At 34.7% G+C, this 24,192-nt stretch overlaps 1 protein-coding gene across 5 annotated transcripts in view; it reads right to left on the reverse strand.

Annotated features, from left to right (window-relative positions):
- The window catches only part of SLIT2 (slit guidance ligand 2), a 255,843-nt gene that overhangs the window by 8,564 nt on the left and 223,087 nt on the right, over positions 1-24,192 (reverse strand). For 3 of the 5 annotated variants that reach the window (XM_054294145.1, XM_054294144.1, XM_054294140.1), the window contains 9 exons: positions 22,606-22,730; positions 22,374-22,471; positions 20,849-20,988; positions 16,973-16,999; positions 9,356-9,449; positions 7,356-7,493; positions 7,023-7,263; positions 6,554-6,684; positions 3,572-3,726 (listed from right to left, as the gene is read on the reverse strand). In XM_054294145.1, the coding sequence (XP_054150120.1) occupies positions 3,572-3,726; positions 6,554-6,684; positions 7,023-7,263; positions 7,356-7,493; positions 9,356-9,449; positions 16,973-16,999; positions 20,849-20,988; positions 22,374-22,471; positions 22,606-22,730 (1,149 nt within the window). The remainder of the gene's footprint in view (positions 1-3,571; positions 3,727-6,553; positions 6,685-7,022; positions 7,264-7,355; positions 7,494-9,355; positions 9,450-16,972; positions 17,000-20,848; positions 20,989-22,373; positions 22,472-22,605; positions 22,731-24,192) is intronic. The other 2 variants (XM_054294159.1, XM_054294150.1) reach the window with 1 other exon arrangement.

Here is a 24,192-nt window from a genome sequence, read left to right on the forward strand (position 1 = left end):
CTGGTAATACATTAAATTCATTTCTTCAAGTTGAGTCTGTTTTGCCACATCAGTAATCAGTGAGGGTTCTTTCCCCATCTGCATCTCAACTTATGAGCTTTCACTGCATTCTCTCTCCCCTGTCCAGTTGTGGAGGGGAGTGACAGAGTGACTTTGGTGGGCACCTGGCACCCAGGCAGGGTCAAACTGTAAAATAGGCTTTGAACTATTATATTAAAGGACTCAGACTGCAAACAATAATGAGTTTCCATCTCCTCACATCTACCTGCCATATTCTCAAACCAGGGACAGGGTAGAGTCATCAAGACCCCTTCACCCTGTTGTCTCCCTTGAAAGTCACACTCAGCTAATGCTCATAGAAAATGCTTGAAGTATCTCAGCAGAATAGATGCACTGAAAAATACAAGGTGTATAAAACTAAGCACACCAATGCAATGCTAAACTAGATGTAATGCTTGAAAGTGTCAGGAAACTTAGATGTGATTCCTGGGAACCATATAAGCACATATGTTTGATACCAGGCAATAGGTGGTATATCACACATGATTCAGAAGTTTTTTGTCTATGTTCTCTAATAAGGGAGACATTTGATTCTGAATTTTTTTCACACATGATTCAGAAGTTTTTTGTCTATATTCTCCAATAAGGGAGACATTTGGAAGCACAATGAAAACATATGCTCAAGCTTTCAGCCTATACACTTTTGCTTCTTCTAGCAAGATACCAAATGTCAGAAGGCCAGAGTGTGTGTAAAACCTGCTTATATTCTTTAGAAATATTTCTTAGATAATTTTTGTATAAAGATTCTTTACCAGTTAGGAAAGAACTGACATAGAAACAATACAGACAAATATTTCAGATCTATTTTTGGCAAGGTAAGAGAGTAGTTCCCACCCCCTTTTAAACTTTTGGACGCTGAACCTGACTACAGGTAAATTACTGCTCAAGGAGGCAAATGGTAGGAATCTCTCTTAAATAACAGACACACAGTAAAACTGTCGAAACAAGTATCTAATTCTAGAAGCTGCCAGAACAGAACAGGCACAAATGAGAAGCAGCTGATACTCTACCTGTCTCAGAAAAAGGGACATCCATGAAAGAAGGTGCCACTCTCAACTAGTAAAATATGCTCTAATTTCCGAGAGAAGAATGTGAAGTATCAGTGATGTCTGTGACTCCTTTGAAGAATTTTTGAGAAGAAACAGATTGTCCCTTAAGAATTCTTACAAAAGCCATGCACTTTCAATATGATTTACTGAAATTTGTTACAGAAAGACTGAAAAATAACAAGCACGTGTATTCTGACCACACACTCCATACACTTGGAAGAGGCAAAAAACCCTCAAAAGGTATAAATCAATTAGCTCAGTTTTGGTTAAAAAAAATGTTAAATTACCCCTTTTAAATCAAGCTATATATTGTGACCCAAGAGTAACATTAAAAAAAAAAAAAAGGAAGGAAGGCAGAGAGAGAGGGAATGAGAGAATGAGAGCAGACATTGTACAAGGGCTTGCTGTTAAGTCTGAATTTCAGCCTGCCAACTGAGGTGATGCTTATCAGAAATGCCATTTTAGCAGGAAAGTGGTAAGAGTAAGTGTAAGATACATGATGACTTAGGTGTCAAACTAAGACTTTGGCAAAGATAAAATTACTGCACAAAAACCTAGTGAGAATTTAAGTTCTTTACTGATGAAAATGTGTAATCAAATTCCCTAAAAAAATCTAGATATAGTTGGATAAGAAAAAAATTATTGAATCTCAAAAAGGTGGGTGATATAAAGTTAAAAGAATGAAAATTACCTGTCTTGAGAATTTTAAAAAATCATAAACAGATAAATTTGATAAAGAAGAGAAAAGATTAATATCTGAATGTCAACCTACTGGGTTTTTTTCCTTTATTTTGTTACAATGTGCTTCTATGATTGGTTTTTATTATTTTTTGGATCAACATTTTCTATGACAGCAGAATAATTGTCTGTTTCGAGCCTGAATGTGAAAAACTATAATAGAATAAACACGGAACCTCCCAAAGGAACATGCGCTAGAATGCAGAAGACTGCTGCACTTATGTATCAAACCACTAAGAAAAAAGATTATTTCCAAAAGTTATTCTTCCAATACTTGAAGATGACAATGCAGATTAGTATGATTCTCTGAATGGAGGCACAGATCTGCAGGGTGAAGAAGCAAGGAAGAGAAGCATATGTCACAAATCAGCATTGCAGTGGTAACAATGTGCCCAGAATAAATGTTTACAGTTGTCAGTCTGGCCTCATTTCATCAAAAGGTGCTTATAACAGACAGGAGGATTATTGTTCTAATAATCTAATAATCTATTGCACTAAACTCAGCTTTCAAGTAGTACAATTAGCCTCAGCAGTCATTAAACAAACTGATGTTGATGACACAAGTTAGCAAGCACACAGTGTCCTATCAGAGTCTAGGATGCCCTCTTCCAAATGTGGCACAGGACACTGAGTAACCAGAAATGATACACAGGAAAAAATGCAATGTGCATTTTTGGAGGGCAATCCACATTTGAAGGCATCAGTACATCAAACAAATGCACTACTGATGGCACAGTTCTTTGCAAGGAGGCAAGATGCTTAAGTCTAAAAAGTTATTCTCAGATATAAAAGAAATCAGAAAAATGAAAAAGAAAGTCCATTTTTTTTAACAGACAGAACAGATCAGAAGAAAACTCCTTACATGCCTGTTGTAAGAGTATAAGCTTAAAATAATTAGAACATGAAAATCTGTAGCTTTTAAAAAGTATTTAAAAAACCATGCCAAACCTCTGAACTTTTAAGAACTTTGAGTTGCTACCAATTAAGGAGGCTCTAAGTGTTGGCTGAATTTTCTGACTTTTACCTAGATTGCACAGGCCCAAAGAAATCCAGCATGAACTGCTAGCTAAAACAATGTGTTTGAACACACAGGTCTACAGAGTAACTGGCATCAAATGATCAAAGTTTTTCAAATATTTTAGCTGCTCAAGTTAAACAAACAATTAAACAAACAATTTTTTTTTCTCAAAACAAACTAAGCCCTGACACATACAGTGAGGCAACTGTCTGGGCACATTCTTACCTAGTGTCCTAACTCTTATCAGCCCTAAGCAGTAAGATCTCCAGACATAAATTATATTTCATGGCTTTACACACTGCTGTCATTTCCAGCAGATATCAGTACAGGGAAACAGGGATGTAAAATGAGCAAAACAGAATGCTACCATTCTACACTTTCTGAATAGGCATCACTAAATCTTCATGCAGCTAAGCAAAGCTGAGCACACTTCTTCAGTATAATAAACGGCTAAATAACAGCAGAAATTTACAAAATTTTACAGTCATAAAAAATAAACATAATTACAGAAAAGGAACCAGTGTAGTTTCACAACATATTATTTCTCAAAATTGAAGCTATTGACATTAACTGCCAAAGTTTCATCTTAAGGAGTTATGTCAATGAATGAGTCTCTTTAGGAAACACAAGCATGTGTTTCTTAAAACATGTTGCCACAGTAAATTATCTATAATACCTCTAGTAAGAAGCAATAAAATCCTCTTACCTCCTACATACAGCGGAGAATCAAAGTTCAGAGTGGATTGCTTGGACAAATTGGTAATTATCTTGGGGCTTCCTCCATCAATGGATAAAGATAGAACCTGATCCATAGCTAGCAGCTCCACAATGTGGAAATTTCCATCATTAATTGTTTCCACACTGCAAAATAAACATTAATAATAAACAGTTGATGGTCAGGTTATAACAGTTTTTTACCTTTTCTCCTTTAAGAGTCAATAAAGTTTCAGAACAGAACTTCTGTAGGAGTGCACTCCCCTGAAAATTACATTTTAAGCAAAGACATGCACATATGCTTAAAAGCCAATACAATACAATCCAATACAATGCATCCCTTCTTCTGGACTAATGATGACAGGGCTGGAATTCCTTTTCTATGAAGACAGGCTGAAGGAGTTGGAGTTGTTCAGCTTGGAGAAGAGAATACTCTGGGAAGACATTATAGCAGCTTTTGAACATTGAAAGGGGGCTTGTAAGAAATATGGAGAGGGACTTTCTACCAGGCCCTGCAGTAACAGGACACAGCCCAACTGTTTTAAACTGAGAGAGGGTAGATATAGATCAGATAGAATCTATTAAGTAAAAAAAGTGATATAAAAAAAATTCTTTAATATGAGGGTGGGTTAACATGAAACACTGGGACAAGTTGCCAGAGAATCTGTGGACCTGTTATTGGAAATGCTCAGGATCAGGTTGGATGGGGCATTGTACAACTTAATCCAGTGGAAACTGTAACTTCCCATAACAAAGAAGATGGAACTAGGTGATTGTTTAAGGTCCCCTACAACCTAAACCATTATGTGATTCTAATGTTACTTAAAGATCATATTTGCATGCAAGTCTGTGTGTATCCTACATTTTGCAGAGTATTGGGTTTACATATCTTGCAAATATGAAGGCCCCAGTCAAATCCAGTGATACATAAATCTATTTCATGGAATATGGAACTGCATCTAACTTTAGTCCTGCCAGACAAAATCATATCATTGGTCCAGACAGTTACACTGACACTTGCAATAAAGTTATTTGTTATCTTTATTGGGCATGGTTACTTAAGTGTGTTCAGCTTCTGGCTAGTACAGTGAATATGAATGTTGTAATGTTTTTTCTCTCATCTACATATATCATTTCCTTCTGCTTACTAACAAGATATGAACTCGCTAGTAGGAGAATGCCTGAAGGTTCTCAAGGTGAAAATGTTTGCTTCAAGCATGGTGCTTACCCTGCCTAAGGATGAGCTTACTCATGCTGCTGGACACAAAAAAAAGCTGCTGGCACTTATCAGCCTCAATATCTACATAGCAAGTGCTTAAGTGCAGAAACTACTCTGCACTGGAACACTGCTTAAATACATCAGAGAAGGAAGAATATCATTACTCAGTTCTGAGACTGAATATATCATTGTACTTGCACAACTTGTAGTCCATTTTCCATTGCAGAAACAGAGCTGAATATATGCATGCAAGGTGTGAGCTGCAGTCAAGAGACCAGACATTAAAAGCATTCCCATGAAAGCCTTTATTTGTTTCAGGGCACCATCAAATAAGTGAGCTTAATCCTTTGAAAAAAGTTATTTAAATGAACCAATTGTATGATAGCCTGAAATGGACAGTCACACAGTCAATTAGCTCTTCTCATTGAGAAAGCAGGATAGCAGAAAGGGATTAAGCTCCTAAATCTCAAGGCAAAAACCAAGCAAATTACCTTAAAACATCCTTAGTGATGTTTTAATTAAGCTAACTGCTTTTGTCCTGGAACAGATCAGCAGCACACTTGGTCATTCACAGCTGTGACACATTAAATAGCTTCTTAGCCATTTATTACCAACTCTGTGAACAGCCTTTGCTCACTGTGGATCAAAGATCTGCATGGTAGCATGCATGCTTTACATAAACCCAGCTCTATTTGAGAGTGCAAACACATGGCAGAGCAGACACTGGCACAATAAACACTTTATGGGAGCTGCCAGGAGAGGGACTGCCAGTTTCCATGGGGGGAAAGGAAACGGCCAGGATTTATCATTCCTAAGGAGAAAGACTTATTCAAAGTATCAAGAGGTTTGTTTGATCTGATCAAGCAATATAAAAGATGCTGAGATTAGGTTACTTAACACATTTCAATGAATCCAGCCAAAAAAATGTGCTAAAAAATCAAAGTTCATGTAACTTCTTGACTTAAGGATGCAAGAAACCCTGATATAATGTTCTTGTTTCAAGGAAACTTATTTTACAACTTCTAAACCTTTCACTCAATAGTATTTAGAAGAGTAAGAGCAACACAAGGCCAGGAAGTGATGACTCCTGTATTTCTGCTCACTCTTGCAATGACTGTTTGCTAATTCCTTTGACGTTATACAATATCCCCCAAAAAATTCAGGTGGTAATTTTTCAGAGAGACAGAGAAATATGATAAAAAAAAACCCCTCAAAAATCATGCTACTGAAGCAGCTGTAGATTCTTTCTCTTAGTGACTTTGGAAGCAAAAGCCATTTATTTTTCAAAGGTAGTGCCTTTTTTCAGAAATCAAGTTTTTAGCTTTCTCTTCACTTGCCAGGGAAAAATCCTACATTATATGACTGCCTAACAGAGAAGAGAAGCTTCTATTTAATTTCTGCTTATACAGTGTAGTTTTTAATTTTACTCAGGACACTAGGAAATTATTTGGCAGTTACAACTAAGAAAAAACTCCATGCTACATGTGAGCTTTACAAATGTAAATAAATAAATATTATACTGAAAGCTAACTCTTATTCTGTTTTAATGCATCAAATGATATACTAGTTGCCTGACATATCTGCATTAGAATTACTTGCCAACCAAATCACATCTTCTGGCAAGAAGTTTTAAATGTCTGACAACACATTAATTTGCATATATTTCCTTTAACCATGTATTAAAAAATGTGACTTTGATACAAGTAATGAATGTAGGTTTTGTTTCAGTTACAAATGTGTTTCATCCAGGTTCACCTGTAAATAGCAGAGGCTGGATATGATCCTGTGTCATAGCTGACCCTCACTCTACCCCGGTACAGTTCCACTGCTATATGATCTTTATCGCCTTTGTACAGCAGGATCCCACTGTCTTCATCTGTGGCAATCTAGTTAAAAGATAGAAATATTTAGAAACCACAAAAATTAGGTATTTAAACAAAATGAGGTATGAAGTGAATCTCTGAATTTACTGCCATAGTCTTTTACTTCATTATAAAATTATTTTTTGAAGGACAACCTGACAAAACTCTTTCTCTTCCTATCAATAAGCCCATCTACTTCAATGTGAATATAGAGTTATTGCAGTAACTCTTCTCGATTTTTAGCTCAAACTGTGAAAAGCTCTTTAAGTGAGCCAATGACAACTTTGGGTCATTTTCCACATCATGGAAAGTCATTTACTCTCTTTTCCAGAAAAGAGAATCCACAAGACAAGCGAACTTACCTGTAGAGTGATATTGGTTTGGGGGCGTATCTTAGCTGAAGGGATTTGCAGATACGATTCTTTGTTGACGAAGTTTATACTAATGAGCTTTTCACATTTCTCACCCTGGTATCCTGATAAACACTGACAGATGGGTTCATTTTCTTTTATGATACACTGGGCTCCATTTTGACATTCGTAATTATCACAAGGGCTGGTGCGAGGTAGAACCATTGGCGGTGAAAACTCACAAAACAAGCCACTAAATGAAAACAGAAAACTATCAGTATTTCCAAGAAAAAACAACTGTGACAGAAGACATCCATGTTTGTACTGCTTTCAGATCTTTCTCACCTGTACCCTTCTGGGCAAATGCAGGTGTATCCATTAACGGCGTCCGTGCACTGCGCTCCATTTTTACATTTGTTGTCTTGGCAGTCGTCAAAGTCAATGTCACAATGCTCACCTACATATCCAGGTGTGCAATCACATCTGTAACACAGCAAATCAGATAGCACAGTGCCTTTTAATGACCCACTGTGATTATAAAAAAGTTAAGGAACTACTGTATTGTTTAAAAATCAAGGAAAAAAAGGCATTCCTAATACTTTGTGTGCAAAGACTTTATAGCTTCATCATACTATTAGATGGGGAATCTACATATGTGATAAATACAGGTTTGCTAGTTGAAATGTTTACACACCTGCCATTATATTGAAGAATTGTGGGCAAATTTAGAGAGCCCTCATGAATAACTTAGGCAGGTTTTAGAATTTATGAGCAACACAGAATGTTACAGGATGTTATTCATGGCTGCAAACACTAAACATAATCAATATGCTTTAAACCAAGACAAATAATCCGAAGCTGCCGCTGATGGTTATTTTATTTGTCAACTGAACAGCTATGAACAGACCAATGGTCCATTTATGCAGTTTAAAGGTTATGCATAATTCTTTTGCTCCTAATGTTCCACCAGTCTGATTTACTAAAAATAATTCCATGGTTGTTGAACTAAGAGAAGCCTCAAAACCCATCATCTATCCTCCCTGAAGCCCCACTGGTCTAGAAACAGCCCATCCTCAAGAGAGTACGTAATGATTTTTGGTTTTTTGTTGGTTTGGGTATTTTTTTCCATGTGAAACTCATCGCTAATGCTAGTGGCATTCCTTCAGGGAATTCTCATATATAGGATTGAAAGAATTCTCATAACTCTGTCAAAAATTAATGGAAAATATTACAAATTCATGCATCCATATGATATTTTTTTAAATTAAGATGTAATTAATTGATTTCATTAGATCTTGTGATTCCCTCCTCAGTGTCATTTCTTTTACTATCTAAAATTTTCTCTAAGCTGGCAAAAGTGATTTCAAATAGCCATGTAAGTTTAAATTTAGCACTTCAATCAAATATGTTTCATTTTTTATTCAACAACAGGTATAAACAAGACAAGGGAAAAAGAATATAAAGCAACATATCAAAAGTCTGACTGAGATACATCTTGAAGTATACTGCATGTGCTATTTTCTGATTTAAAAGTAACAGGAAAGAATAATGAACTGGAGAGTAAAGTATTCGACACTAAACTAGGTTTATTGAAGTGACAGAAAAAAACAAACATAATGCACTACAACAGAAACCAAACAATTTTTCTATTTTCCAGTTTGAAACTATCAACTTAATTTCACATTCAACTGAATATTTAATATTTTTATGCCATATTTTAAATAAAATGTCATCCATAAATATTGGGAATGACAATCTGATTTTAGCACAAAAGCGTGCTGTGCATAAAACAGGCACTTCTAAGAACAATTTAAATCTGCAGGTTTCCTGTATTTATTAACCTAAAGCCTATTAAAACTACTTTAAATTGTTACATACTAATTAATCATTATAAGGATATGGTGTAATTTAAGATTAGCTTTCCTGGGGAGGGACTTCTTTACTTTGTACCTTTCAGTGTGCCTTCCTAATAATCTCTTTCACAATTACTTCTCTAAAAGCAATATAATTATTCCACTTCAATTAAATGCAATTATTTTCCTACTGCTCAAACTCCTATAAGGGTTTTTGTATAGAGCATCATAAAGGCTGCCTGTGTTTTTATTTAAAATCTGGTAGGAATTAGACCTTTTAAAGATCAGTGAAATTCAGTAAAACATACTTAAGATAATAATGCAGCTCTACATGAAAATAATAGCCTGTTCTGCCATAAGGTTTAATAATAATCAAAATTATTACTTTGAGAATAGAATTGGCTTCCACTTAAACAGAAAGAAAGGAAGCTAAGCAGGATACAAAAATACAAACTTCGATCCAGTCGGACTCTATTAACATTTCAGACTCACTTGTATCCTTTGGGTGTTAAGATACACTTTGAATCATGCTGGCAAGGATTCAGGTTTTGGGCACAGAAATCTAATTTCTCCTCACAGAGTTCACCTGAAATACAATGTATGTTGTCAATTCAGTGAAAACATCACAGTGACCTGAAAATAGCAATGAACAGAATTTTAAAAGCAATTCCTTTCCTAACACTAAAATATGCATACTTCTTTACATAGCAATAAATACCTTTATGATAAATATTAATATATAAATATATGGTTATACAGAAATAACAAAAATAAATAATAATATACCTGGTAAATAATTTATAAACAATATCAAGTTCAATCATCTATATATGGATATAAACGGTAATTTTGTAATTCTTTTTTCTTTTACAATATTTATTTAGCTCTGCTATATAGCAACACTAGTGATTGAAGTCACTAGAACAAAAAAGCCATCAAGATGCTTCTCTTTTACTTATTTCTAAGCACATAACACACAGATATATCCAGATTTGCACTATCACTATAAGTAATCTATTACCTGAAAAAAACCTGTTAATATCACTGCATGTCAATACAATTCCAATTATCCAAAAATGAAAACTTGTTTTCTACTTTTCCTTAAATATGACTCTCCATTTTTTGCATTTGTTAATGTACCATAATTATCTATAATCTGTTCTGTGAAAAGAAAAGAAAAAAAACTGTGTAAAATGTCTATCCTTCCCTGCTGATAGAGGCAGTGGCTCTAGTTTCCAAAATGGGCTTATAATCCAAAAAGTTTTTTAATATGGTTATTTTTTTATTTGCAACTTTACTAAAAGGAAACACAGGTTTGTACACAGATCAACAATATCTTGTTCCCTGACTAACTTATCAGATGATGCCATGGATTGTGCACTTGCTAAGCTTGTAATCACTGGTTTTTAAGGTAGGTATACTTATTCCAGCATCCATATGAAGAAGATATGTGTAATATACAGGTATAAACCCTGTGCCTCCTGAATACAGGGACTGACAAGTCCATCAGACTCTGAAACCATGGAAGCAGCAGGGTTGTCCCTGTCCTTTATTCCCTTTCAGTAATAAAACATGATGTGGCAAGCAAAGAGAAGTAGAACTGTACATTACAGTGACAGTGACAAACAGGAGAGCAGAAGAAATGAGGGAATGATCAGACACTTTCACTGCTCAAACTGCACTTGCCTTCAAAGAGGTGATATTTGGTATCCCTCAGTTTTACTGAGCTGAGCATGGCAGTGGCTTGCAGTGCAGTGGACAAATAAACCAAAAAAGAGCTGAGAAACAGTCTATATTAAACCAAGGATAGAGAAAGAGGAAAATTGAAGCAGGAGCAAAGACAGTTATGCCAGTTGAGAACACAACTGAAAAAACATATACCAAGTGCAATAAGACATGAGACCTCTACATCTTCAAAAATGAGAGGACAAGCAAAAAAACAGCTAAACAAGTATTTTGCAGCCATTCAAAAGACCCAGACTGGGTCTATACAAAGATTTAAAAAAAAAGTAAATAAATAAATGAATAAATAAATACCACATTCTCTATTTGCAAGTAGTGTGTTTTCTCTACAAACCAAAGGGTTGGAAAGGTTTAAGATAACATAAGAAAATAGCCCTCATGAACAGGTCACTTAATAGCCTCAGGAAAACTGTCAGTAACAACATGACTTAGTCAATACATGTAGGAAATTGAATGGAGATCAAATGCAGGCCACTGAAGATGACAAATACAAAGGGTTATAATTCTACCCTCAAAGCCTCTTCAAGCTCTCAATAGAATTATTAGTCTGGAAATGTGCAATTGTTATGACTAGGTCAGTGCACAAAGAATCCTGAAATACCAGGGATTGTTTTCATCCCACGATATATTAAACAAAACCCAGATCCCTTTCTCTTTTCAAAGGGTTTTGTTCAAACAAACTCATATATATATATAGGTCTTCAATGCTGCTCTTCACATAGCATTTAGTCAACTTGCAGAACTTGTAATAGCTGAAATCTGTTCAAAGAGCAGCAGTGACTAAGAGTGAGATGTAAGTATGGGAACAGTGAGTTCAGATTTTAAGGATCATGGGAGTAGAATAGCAAAAATTTCTGTTGTTTTAACCTAGTTTGTTCACATTCTCATAGTTTAGATACACACCAATAAAAATATCTTATTATGGCATATATTGTATATTAAATTACATGCAGAACTGAAAAATACATGACACTCCAACTACAAGTAACAAAAAATGTGGTTGTACAGTACTAACTTGTATAAAAGCACCTCTAAATATTCCCAAGATTATTAAATCTGACAGCATATAAGAGAGCTTCTGAAAGTGACACATTGAGCCTATCTCCCAAGCAGGGCTGGAGTTTGCTGTCCCTTATACATTCACAGCAATGAATGTAAAAGAAGACCAAACTACCTAGAAAATGCAATTTAGGAGTGGCATAATAGGAACAAGCAGTCTTACCATTCCTGTCAAATTTATTGAACTGATTTTGCTACCGGACATTGATCTGGCTTAGATTATCATTGGCACAGATTTCTGAAATAACTTGAGTGGCAAATAGTTTTACTCAATAATAACTAAGCCTGTTCGTTTTTGTAAATCCTCCCCCAGGTAAAATACAGGATTAAAATAAAATACAGGATTTCTTGGAGTACACTGCATTTTAGTATTCATAGGTTGCTGGCCCTTATATCTTCAGAACGATACTGAAATCAGAATCACCTCATGAGGAGCACTCAGGGGCACTTGAAATCTCCTTATTTCCTACTCTTGGCTGTGAATCCTACATAATGATTGGGCATTTAAGTTTTAAACAGGTTTACCTTTTTGAAAAATGTCCACTTCAAATTATAAAATCACTGTTACACTACCAGGCACACTGCAGCCAAATGGTTTGCAAACATCATCAAACATCACCAGGCATTTTTGAGACTATGGTCAGGTACTCAGGTTTGATCTGAGTACTATGTAGAAGAGCACATAGAAGCAGAACTTTTTGTGCTGGGACAGCATAAAAGCAAGGAAACTTGTCCCTTGCATTTGCAAACTGCATGCACAGTGAATCATATCCTTGGAGTTTTAGTTAAATAGTCAGTAGCAAATAGGAAACAGGATGGTGGCCATGTAGCAGAAGACTCATGTAAAAAACTACTATGACCATAAAAAAGTCAGCTTTACTTACAGTACAACCTTTAGGTATTAAAAAAAAAAAAATAGCATTAATAGCAGACTTGTACACAGGATCAGTAAAGAAAATATCAAGATGTAATCAAATATGTACATCAGATACTCAATTTCTGAATGAAGATTTAAATACCAGAATAACAAGACAAGGTAACCCAAATTCAAGGTCTTCTACAGCTAATAGTTAATAACTGCTAATATTAATAAATGCTAATAGATCTTTTTCTGAACAGAGAATTCTCATGGCCAAAATAAAACTGTTTCTGAAAAAGTTAATAAAAAAAGGTAAGTAAATTGTGGGATATGGAATATGAATCACTGAAGAATATAGTTTTCATGGTAAAGAAACCCCTCCTTCAGCATACTGAACAACCATTGTTTTATTCAGAATTTAAATGAGACAAATAGTAGTTTTAGTAGAATTTAAATGAGAAGTAGTTAATTTTGTTGAAATGAAAAGATAGTGATTAAAGTGAAACATTCATTGGACAAAAAACCACAGTTTTATCAAGTTAGGTTCCTTGGCTTTACTGGAAGGAAATCTTATAGAGTTTCTTGATTTGAGAAACATAATACAAGGTTTAAAGAGCATACTTCAAAATAATCAGAAAAGGCTGAGGAAAAAAGTCTCAATTCAAGAAATTGACACCAATCTGTGAGGACATTAGTTTATTCATCTAATAATACTGTAACTGAGGCTTCTGTAAGAGCTTGGCTAAGTAATTATATTTTTAAAAGATGGGAACATTTCTGTATGTAGGAGAATAAGGAACAGACTAGTTTGTTTAAAAGTAAGTAGTGGATAAAGTGGCAAAAAACCTGTGAAAAGCTTCCAAATTTTAATTAGAACCAGCAATAACCCTTTTCACAAGACATCTGGCTTAATTAATCTAAGGAAGTCTGAGTTCTGGCATAGAGTAGCATTGAAACCAGTGGAATTATGAATGAACACGACCCTCCAAGCTCAAGACAGATATTTACTGAGATTTTGCATAGAGTATGATATAGACTCAAACAGTCAGACAACACTATGAAATACTGATATATACTGATGATACTTCATATAGGTAATCAAAGCTGTATGTTTGGTAGATTCACAGGTCAGTTTGTGTTTCCTCTGTGTGTTAATTCACTCTTATGACTTGATAAGATAATAAATCACTAAAAACTTCATCATAGAATACCAGGTTTATCCCTCAAGGATCATCTCCTGGAAAAAGCAGAAGAGACAAAATGTTCCAGCATCCTTTCTAGCTGAATCCTGAAAGGGTCTGTTGGGAAATCCACCACTATCCTGGAAAGATTATTCCAATGGCACCATGTCCTGAGAGTAAAAATTTCCCTCTTTTTTAATTCTAACTGGTATCTCCCCAGGAGTGCCTTGTACCCATTACTCCTCCTCTTTTCCCTGTGATTCCTTGTGAAAAAGGGAGTCTCCATTTTCCTTGCAGCCACCCTTTTAAATACTGGAACAGGGTGATAAAGTCTCCCCAAGTCTTCTTTTCTCAAGGCTGACTAGACCCTTAACTCTGGATTTTCCATTTTATAGATATGTACTAGAACAAATAATGAGTAAAAAGGCAATGAAGTGAAAAAGGATTTACATCTTTGTTTTTTTGAATAATTGGTAAATAAATTTAAGATAAAGGAATGTCAGCCACTACATTTCTGAATGAAGAGGACAGCTCTAACAAAAATGGACATGGGCTTCTTAATGTAATAGCACATTGCTAATTACAGGCAAGTTTATAAAGAAACAAGTTTAAAATGACCCTTATTAGCAAAGCTGAGTTTGATATTAAAAACAAAAACCAAAAACCAACCAAAACGCCCCTCCCCAAAAAAACTAGACAGAGAATCCCAAAGTGACAGTAGTCATTTTTAATTATCAAAACATAGGTTTTTCCTAGATTATTCCCTCTTCCAAAGTCAAAACTGCCAATACCTACCACAGAATAGAACAGAAGGAATTTAAGTGTGTGCTTATATATCCATTTCATCTTCTGAGCTTAGTTAAGCTATACTGTGAGTCAACATCTGCAGTGTTTATGTTTTATCAATTAGGTGTCACTGTCTGACTGGGTGACTGGAGGCCTCTGTTTAACACTGTGACTCAAACAGCCAATAGACTGCAGCAAGGGTTGGAAAATGACTGTGCCATTTAAGAAACTATATATAGAAAACTGCTGCATTTTTATTGTCTCCAGCTTGATGTGGAGTATACAACATGAATTATTTCAGACCTTAAGCTCATTATTCAGAAAATACTAATAAAAATATTGATTATATGAGGGACAAAATTTCTTAGAATTAACAGAAGTTCTCAGTGACAGCAGAATGCAGTTTATAACCATAAATCTGAACATTTTTTTGAATTTAATTTTAGAGTCAAATTGCTGGACTGTTCCCATCTTTCAGCATTGCTTAAGTATTTTTAGCTGTCTCCCATGCTTGTGGATCTCAGTATAAAATAAGGCTTAGTTTAATTTAGTTAAACATTTTCATTTGTTTTATGTTCAGTGTTAACAGCAAAAAACCAATAACTTTTAGGCAGGTAAGCTTTAAGACAATTAATGTAAACAGAAGGGTGGATCATAGACTAGAATGAGTCAAGGCAGTGATTAAACCAGAAGCAGCTTGCCACAAATATCGTGTAAATTTCCCCTTTATGCAAATGTAGTAAAATTATTTCAATACTTGAGCTTTTAATATAGAACGGTAATTTAAGGTTTATTAAGCTAGATGAAATAGAAAATTTTATGAGTGATAAAAAGCAAGAATAACAAATGCATCTCTTTTTTCTAAGAGTCCGTAACACATGCAGTTCTTACAAGGGTGAGAATTATGATTTAATTTGATGGAATTATTGAAATTTTTATCAAGTTTGATATTACATGATTTGCATTTGATTACTTGCATGCTTAAATTTCAGGAAGGTACTTATCTGATTACCAAGTGAATTCAAAGTACTAATGCAAGTCCTTCATTACAGTGGCAAGAAGGTTGTGTCTAAGGCTTGCATAAACTGAGATAATTACTTGAAATGATCCCTTTTTTCCCCCTAATACTGTCACAATTCAAAAGATGTCTTGCATGATAAAACTGACTGATCCTCCAGGCACCTTGTAGACTATCAATAACTTCCATGTTCAGCTGATAAGCTAATATAAACATGTATCACATACACATCTGCTTAGTCTTGGAGCCAAACTTAGTTCACATCCCCTGGACGTTTGATAATTTGTTTGTGAGGAGTTTGTTCTTTCTATTGTCAATAATTTTAATATGTTACAGTTCACACTTGATAATAAACAGGAAAAACAGCAGGCTATTTTTGCTGTCCAGATGAGTAGCAATAAAATGCAAATACAGCAACATGTCTAAATGGAAGACAGTTTAAGCATGGAAAACCTGTGGCTGGAATAATTTTCTGAAAATGTCTCATACTCTGCCCCAGTTACAGAGAAAATTTACACTATGAGTTTAAGTTACAGGAATTATTAATCAGATATCTAAATTAATCAACATAGATGTTATTAGGCAACTTAGATTATATAACTGCAGTCTTGCTCAACATGTATTTTCATGGATAATGAACATATTTTTATTATGATATATAATATAATATATTGCTTCAGGAACTGAAAATATATTTATTAAATTAATGGCAAGTATACCAAAATATTCATTTGCTTTTAAACTAAACATGCAACTTTATAAATATGCTGCCATTGATTATGGTAGGTCTCAGATTGTATATCTGATCAGATTGCAGAGAAGATGATTTATCTCTGTTAGTGTGTGATAGGTGCTAAGCAGAAACTTAAATAAAATTAAAAATCAAACACCCAAAGTTAGTGTTATAAATCTCTTCAATATTACCTTTTTTCTACCATAGCCCCAGATTAACATAGTCATTTCAGTTTCTTTAGATATTTACAGCAAATAAGAAGCCACAGAAATGAGGAGCAAGATGATTGCCATTTGATACTCCAGAATATTTTCTAGTAATACAATCTATTGAAAATATTAAAACAGAACAGTGCTGTAAGACAGAGAATACATTAGCATGTGGAACCAAGGGACGGCTTTAGGATGAGAAGAATAAGGATTTCAGAACACAATAATGTAAGTTTTTTCAGTCCTATATCAATGTCTGCACAAGTTTTAAATACATCTGAAAAAAAGACATTGAATGCAGTATTAAAGCACTCCTGCACAGTGGTCTGCATCTTTGACAACATTCTTTTGACATGTATTCACAGCAACAGCCAAGTGCCTAATTTCAGCATTTGCAGTGAGCTTTCTAAGTTCTATCTATATACAATTTGGTCATTTGTAATAACTGAAATCCATGCACCTTTAAGAAAAGGAAAGTGAGAAACCAAGGTAAGTGAAAATAGGTTTAAAAGACAACTGACCTTTTTCCACTTCATTCAGATTAGCAGCTTGCAGTGACAAAGACAGAAGAGACAAGAGACTTTTTACATTGTAATACAACAGCATAGCACATTAAGCTAATGCACAACTATAGCAGCAGAGAGGTTGATATAGCAAACAAAGCAAGCTTCAAAGTCTCACCTCCAGCAGAACAAAACAAACAGAAAGGTAAGAAGTACATGCCACCAGTGGTGTAAGAGAGGTTTTACTTCTGGATCAGTTAGTTCTGTGATCTAATGACTGACGACGATGAGCAAGAGAAATGATTATCTGTAATCTATAGAATGTACATACAATGACCTGAAGTTTACTAGACTGGGGTTAAAATAAAGCAGATGGTAATGTTAAGAGAATAGCAAGATTAAAGAGTGCAGGACATAGTGCAGTATTTTAAATGTTTTATTTCTCCAGGTTCCATCAGAAACCCTGAATATCTGTTGATTCCATTTGCTTACTGTTGTGCCACAGTTACAGTCTGTGATCTTAAGAAAGCTCATATTATAGTGCAAATACCATTCTTTATCTTTCCACATGTAACTGTGGTGGTTGCTGTAAAACCTAACTGAGGCAGAGCAAAACAGATTCCTGATTCTTATGCAACAACAAAATAAGCTTTCTAATTGCTTTTCTTAAGACAACACAATATAGTTGAGAAGTGTTGATTTTCAAGGGATTGTTAGAAAAGTCAAAAAGAGGCTGTTAGGTTTTACACTGCAACATTCTTTACAGTTCATTTTGGATTCTAACTAACCCTCCACATAAAAATAAGGCTTTGTAGAAGAACGATTTACATTTCATACCAGCACATTCAGCTGCTTTCTTCCTTATACTGTGCTGCTGAAATGTAAAGCATATTTGCAGGTAATCATTCACCAAGGAAAATATTCTGGGCTGGTGCAATTCCAGGTTGAGCACATGTATGCTGTGACATGTTGAACAAGGACAATTGAGGGCATTGTCAACCTAATTAAAAGAGGACAGGACAAGCCTACAGTAATATTTTCCTAGTATATACACTGTGCCACTTAGAGACTCAGGGACTTTCTGAACTAGAGATCAATACCTCTGAATTTAAAAATCTTTATATATACTGAATATGAATATATAGCCTGTTTTCCTGATTGTGAAGCTACTTTTGACCAGCTAATACACGAATTCATTTAGTGAAAAATCCTTTCATAAAAAGCAAACATTAGAAATATGCATATCTTATTTTAACCTGTTAGAACAAATATCACAATCCAAATGTTTACAAAGTTCCCCATGAAAATTACTGTTACATACTCAACAGGGATTCTGTTATATATCCTTCAGCTCAGGTTAAAGACCTGAGAAAAATAAAAGTTCTACAAATTATTTGATACCTCATACACACTCGAGGCAACTGCACAGTTACTTTATACTAAGAACATTACCCTTTTGAGATCCTGATGTGCCCGGACTGCTTTCAGTCTAATTCTTAATACTGAAGGTTATTTATTGTGTAAGACCATGGATGACAGATGTGAGGACCCCTTGGCTAGCTCAATGTTTCACATTTTCACCTTGTAACTAATTTAAAAAAGCACTTAAGGTCTTATGCATTGTGTCCTATTCTTAGATGCTTTGTATGATGGACAGTATATTGTAGAATTCTGTACTTTCCTCTGTGTAATGGAAAACCTAAATTTTTGCTACGATTAATACAAAATGAGTTGAGGCTCTAGTGATGCATTTAAAAGAAAAGCATCTTTTTTTAAAAAGTCTGATGAGCTATTATGAATTCTCAACATTTTTTAACTGGAGGCTTAAACTTACTGATTAGAAATAGATTGTTTTGATTTCTTTTAGAGCTGGTGAGAAGGCTCTCACCTACTCTCATGTCTTACTGACTTCAGTAGATATTATCTTACTGACTTCAGTAGATATTATGAGTGGGCATTGTATCTATAAAACTCATTTTATGATTATGGTAAAATTATGCACAGATATGAAACAAATTTTAAAAATGCATTGTCTTGTATTATGACTAAAGAAGTACAACTGCAATACAAACATCTAAAATTTTATCAATGTTTATTCTCTCCTTTTTTCTCTATCTATAGAGGTATATAGAGAAATGCATTAATTTTTATTTCAACTGTAAATTAAAAATTTACGTTTCATTTACAATAGTCCAAAAATGCAACAGGAACACTTAATCAAAGTTTTAGGCTAGGACATATAGGCAATCCTTTGTATCCACTTTATGGATATTAAATAAAAGCAGTCCTTCCCACGGCGTCCTGTGAATCCAACTACCTGACTCTAACAGTGAAAGGCACCCAAAGTAAGGCTGAAAATGTAGAAATGAGCAACACAGGTAAAAACACCTGCAAAGCTGCAGAGGAGGAATGCACTTGCAAGTGAACTATTTCCTATGTAATAGGTACATGAAACCTCTTAGCATGAAGCCACTGAAGAGCAGTACTGGATTGATGGGACTTTGCCCTGCCCTCTCCCAGCCTACACAAGAGAATACCTGACCCCATTCTTACAGGAGATCCCAACTTCTCGCAAGGGAGCTGAACTTGACTCACCTGTACCTGAAATATTAACTGCAGCAGAACTGCTGTTTCTGCTTACTGAGGCTGTTACCTGTTGCTCCTTTCCAAGGCTTGAACTGTCAATTGCACTTAGGTATTAAGGTATTGGCACTTGGCAAAACAGTATTTTCTCTTATGAGATTATGTCTGTCCTTCCACATATGGATCATCCACGTATTGTTAAACAGATTTTTGGCTTTTGTATTGCTTTAGATATTGTAGCTTATCCTGCATAGAGGAATTCCTACCAAAAATTTACCCAGTATAAGTACTGGATGAATACCTCTATTGGAGTATGAAGTTGTATTTCTTATACTTCCGTTTTACCATCTTCACTCATTGTGCATTCCCAATATTTAAATACTGACTTTAAATTTGAATACCTGAAAACAGGGAAGCAATCCAGCAGTCTGTAGAACTAGTGATGGAAACATTTTGGATGAGAAAGGAGTTAGCTGGGTTTTCAATAAATGAAATTAATTAATGCATTTACCTCTCCTTACAGCTTCCCAGAGCTCAACTTTGATCGATTAAAGTAAAAATATGGGATGACAGAGTAGAATTAATTCCCAAACTATAGTGGATGTTACATTTCTTTTTTATGCATTTCAAATCGTATTGAATTTAAACTCTATGCTCTTCTAGTGGTCAACTATCTAATAGAAAATAGGTTTGTCTCATTAGAAGTCCTATAAAAATTATCAATGCAAACAATAGATCCTACTTCCTCCGTGCTGCTGTTCCAACTATCCTCCATTTCCACAGAGACTGTGGCAGCAAGCAAGAGATCCTCTGTCACAAAGAAAAGATGTGCTTTGGTTTGCCTGCCAACTGACAGAAACAATAGACACTTGTCTTTTTATTTTGTGCAGGAAGCATCACACTCGGTATTAATATTTCTGGTGGAGTAAAGGACAGCATCCAGGGGTGCCAAACACAGTTCCCCAATGGCACAGACAAATTCTTTATAGTAAAATGAGGATTAAGGAGAAAAGCAGAATATTTTTCAGATTTCTACAGCTACAGAGGTCCTCCACTGGGGTGTCCAGGCAAACAGTAAGGAGGGGCACATTTTGAATGACCTTTGAAATATAAAAGTGCTACAATTTCAAAACTAGAAAAGGAATTAATGAGTGGACATTAAATTTAATTTAGACTACAAATCATACAGGAGAAAAATATGGAGGGACACCTGGTATTAAGTCAGTTGTAGAGCAGCTACCTGCAAAGTGGAAAATATTACTCTTCTGCTAGGAATTCTTGAATTACCCATGCTTTCTCTTACACTCCTACCTGTATATTCAGGTGGACAAAGGCAAGTATAATTATTAATTCCATCCACACAAGTAGAATTGTTTTCACAGTCATTGTCTTCACAGTCATCAACATTTACTTCACAGTTTTCACCTTCAAATCCGTCTGCACAAGTACACCTGTAGTACAGAAAACCAAATAACCACATGGACATTTTAGGTGAGGAGTCCAGACAAGGAGTTCTGTAATTAATAGAATTACATTAGAATTATAATATTCCACAACAGAACATGGTTGATATAATATAAAAAGCCCTTTTATCAAACAATTACCAAGTATTTTGAATGACAGAAAAATGCTTCTAAAGCCATGTCTCAGTTTTTAATTTAAGGACCCTGCTAAATTAAATCATGGAGTATTCCTTTTGAAAAGCATTCTTCATTTACATTGTAAGATTAGATTTCTTATGGAAAGTGATCCTTTTGGTTTTTTTAAGGGTAAATACACGGAAATATTGTGGAATCAGCGATTCGTATGTAATAGTAGTTTTCCACAATCATTCAGTTAAATGCACCAATATAAAACTCTGTTTAATGTACATGCATTCATATAAAAAGCCAAAGCCTGCATAAATTCTACAAAGCAGTAATTTATTTTTTTGCTTTTAATCATGTTTCTGCAAAACAAATAAATCAAAATAGATAGGTAATGTAAAAGTCACTCAAACATGACTACACATACATTTTTATGTAATTTGCACTACCTATAATTTCTGAAGCTTTCACTATGAGATTGCTTTGATTTTCAAAATACCTAGTGTCCAAACAAATAAATGAAAAAGATCAAATTCTGAGGCGTGACTATTTAAATTCTTGAGGCATAGTATTAAGATGTATACACGTAATTTTTAATAGAAGACCATTTAATCCTTGGGCAGAATTTGGATTAAAAGTAAGAATAATGTCATAACGAATTGCAGGATAATGAATTGTATCTTTTTGAAGTGTCATTTCTAACAAGCTTGAGGTGTAGATTATTAAATGACTAATAATCTCACGTAAGAATGCTAAAGAACTTTATTTCATAATTCATGAAGTACATCTGGAGTAATTGTACTGTGTGATTAAATAACTCAAGATTAAAAATGCTCACAGCATGTTTATCTGCTGGCATAGTGAGTTTCAAATGAATCATTAATTTTCTGTTTCACTGGGATTTGCATTTTATCATTTACATGCTGTCTGTTGAAGTAATACACACAACAACAGATGAATTATGAGATTTTTTCAGCAGGGATCTAGCTAGCTATTAATTAACATAATGGAGTCAATACTATGCTGTCTTGACCTCATATGCCTCAACAAATCACAGTCATTTGTTACTGTTTTTAACAGATTCAAAGCTCTAGAAGATTTCCAAGGATGGCAACATGTTCTGAAAACATCCAAAGTGCTAAAATCTGCCTTTTTGGTGCTCTTACCAGCAAACCTAAATATTAACACCATTAGTTTACCATAAAAATCTCAGTAGTTTTTCATCCTGCTATTACAATTAAAAAACCTACCAGAAACCATCCTTTTCTCCTTCTTTCAAATGACAAGTTCCACCATGTTGGCACGGGTTACTAATGCAAGCATGAATGGGAATATCACAGTCCTGACCCTACACAGGGAACAACAATTATAGCATAAGAAGAAAATACACACACCAGTGGAAGGGAGACAAAGAATACTTAAAGGTTTTTAAGGATGAGCTTACATTTCAGTGAGCTTTTTTCCTCTTCATGCAGTACCTACCTTGAAACCATATGGGCATGTACATCTGTAGAAGTCAACTGGATCATTATTGCAGGTTCCATCATTTTTACATGGATTTGATAAACAGGGATTACACTTTGCAAGAATATTAACATCCACAGGCCCTTAAAAATATAAATTGGATAGTCAGAAACAAGTAACTATTAATTTACATTGGACAGGGTCTACCTGAGATGTTGCTTTAAATTTTAAAATTTATATTTTAGACTTTATGGTGTTTCTATATTAATGAAACACTGAAATTTCCTTCATTCTTTTGATGCAACCAGATAAATATGGGATTAGATTTTTGGTTTAGGTACCAGTTCTTAGTTTTTGTTAAGGAGCTGACACCAAAGTGATTCCCATATTCCTATCCTCTGAAAGCTGTAGAGTTCTGATCCATGATAATTACCTTTCCTTTGTATTAACAAAATGAAGAACACAATTTCAACTTTTGTTTTGTTATGGAGTAGGAATTGCCAGTGAGAAAGTGGGCTATCACAATTTTCAATCTGTCCCATGATGGCGTTAATGAGAACACTTCTTTAAATGCATTTCTGCTTTAACATATTTTCTATCTGCAGAATCACATAGATGGCGAAATGAAAAGGTAAAATTACTGTCAATTCCTTGAACACCTGCAAACTGTAATGTAAATTGCTCTATATATAGCTCTATACTGTGTCTTTCTTCCTTATGGGTCAGCCACAGCTCTGTGCATTACTGTGTTAGCTGAGCCCACAAAACATGTAGGCTGTGCCTCAAACCTATGTGCAAGTGAAGAGCGCAAACCATGCTTGCAGTCTAGCTTCTTCTATTAATGATTTTAATGAAAGAAATCAGAAATGGAAATAGACAAAACCCTAAGTTTCAGAACCCAGACTTGAGCTTTGATGTACACAAATCTTATCTCTGTTATACAAACATTTTGTAGGTTTTCTTTCTCTGTAGTTTCCTGGTTTTACAACCACTTCATGGTGAATTTTCAAGTCAGGAACCATCTTTTCCAGGGTTTTTTTTTTTTTTTTTGTTTCTTTTTTTTTGTTTTTGGTCAAACAACTGAAGAAATCACTGCTTACTTGTTAGAAGTTAGAAAACACCTGTGTATGAATAATGACTAATTTTCATAATTTTTGTGAAGTTTGATTACTGTAAGAGAAAGTGGGTGACTCTGTCAAATGCCAATTAAGAGAATGAAGATACATTCTCTATCCCCAGCTCTATAGCCTGATGACAATACTGCCTTCAGTTTGATTCAGATTTGTCCTATTAAAAAAGCTCCTGTTATCCAAAGATGAACTGCAACTTTGAAGGAACAGTGATTTCTTCCAAATGGGAAAAAAATTCCAAACTCCTGGGGCCTACTACAGCAAATGCACGATTGCTCTGTAACAGGTTTTACACAAAATGAGCCAAACTGCAGAGTTTTCAAAGCTAAAAGGGCTTTGCTTAAATAGAGGGATTTATTCTATTTTTAAACTTAGATTGCTTAACTTTCTTAATTTTCTTTGCAAATTAATCTCACATTAATTGTAAAGGAGCTGGCCTGGAAGGAAGCTATGTGATTGTAAGGATCCAGTGGGG

Source organism: Melozone crissalis, unplaced genomic scaffold (assembly GCF_028551555.1).
Source record: "Melozone crissalis strain CALT ecotype California unplaced genomic scaffold, PUWL_Pcris_2 ptg000006l_1, whole genome shotgun sequence".
Lineage (NCBI taxonomy): Eukaryota > Metazoa > Chordata > Aves > Passeriformes > Passerellidae > Melozone > Melozone crissalis.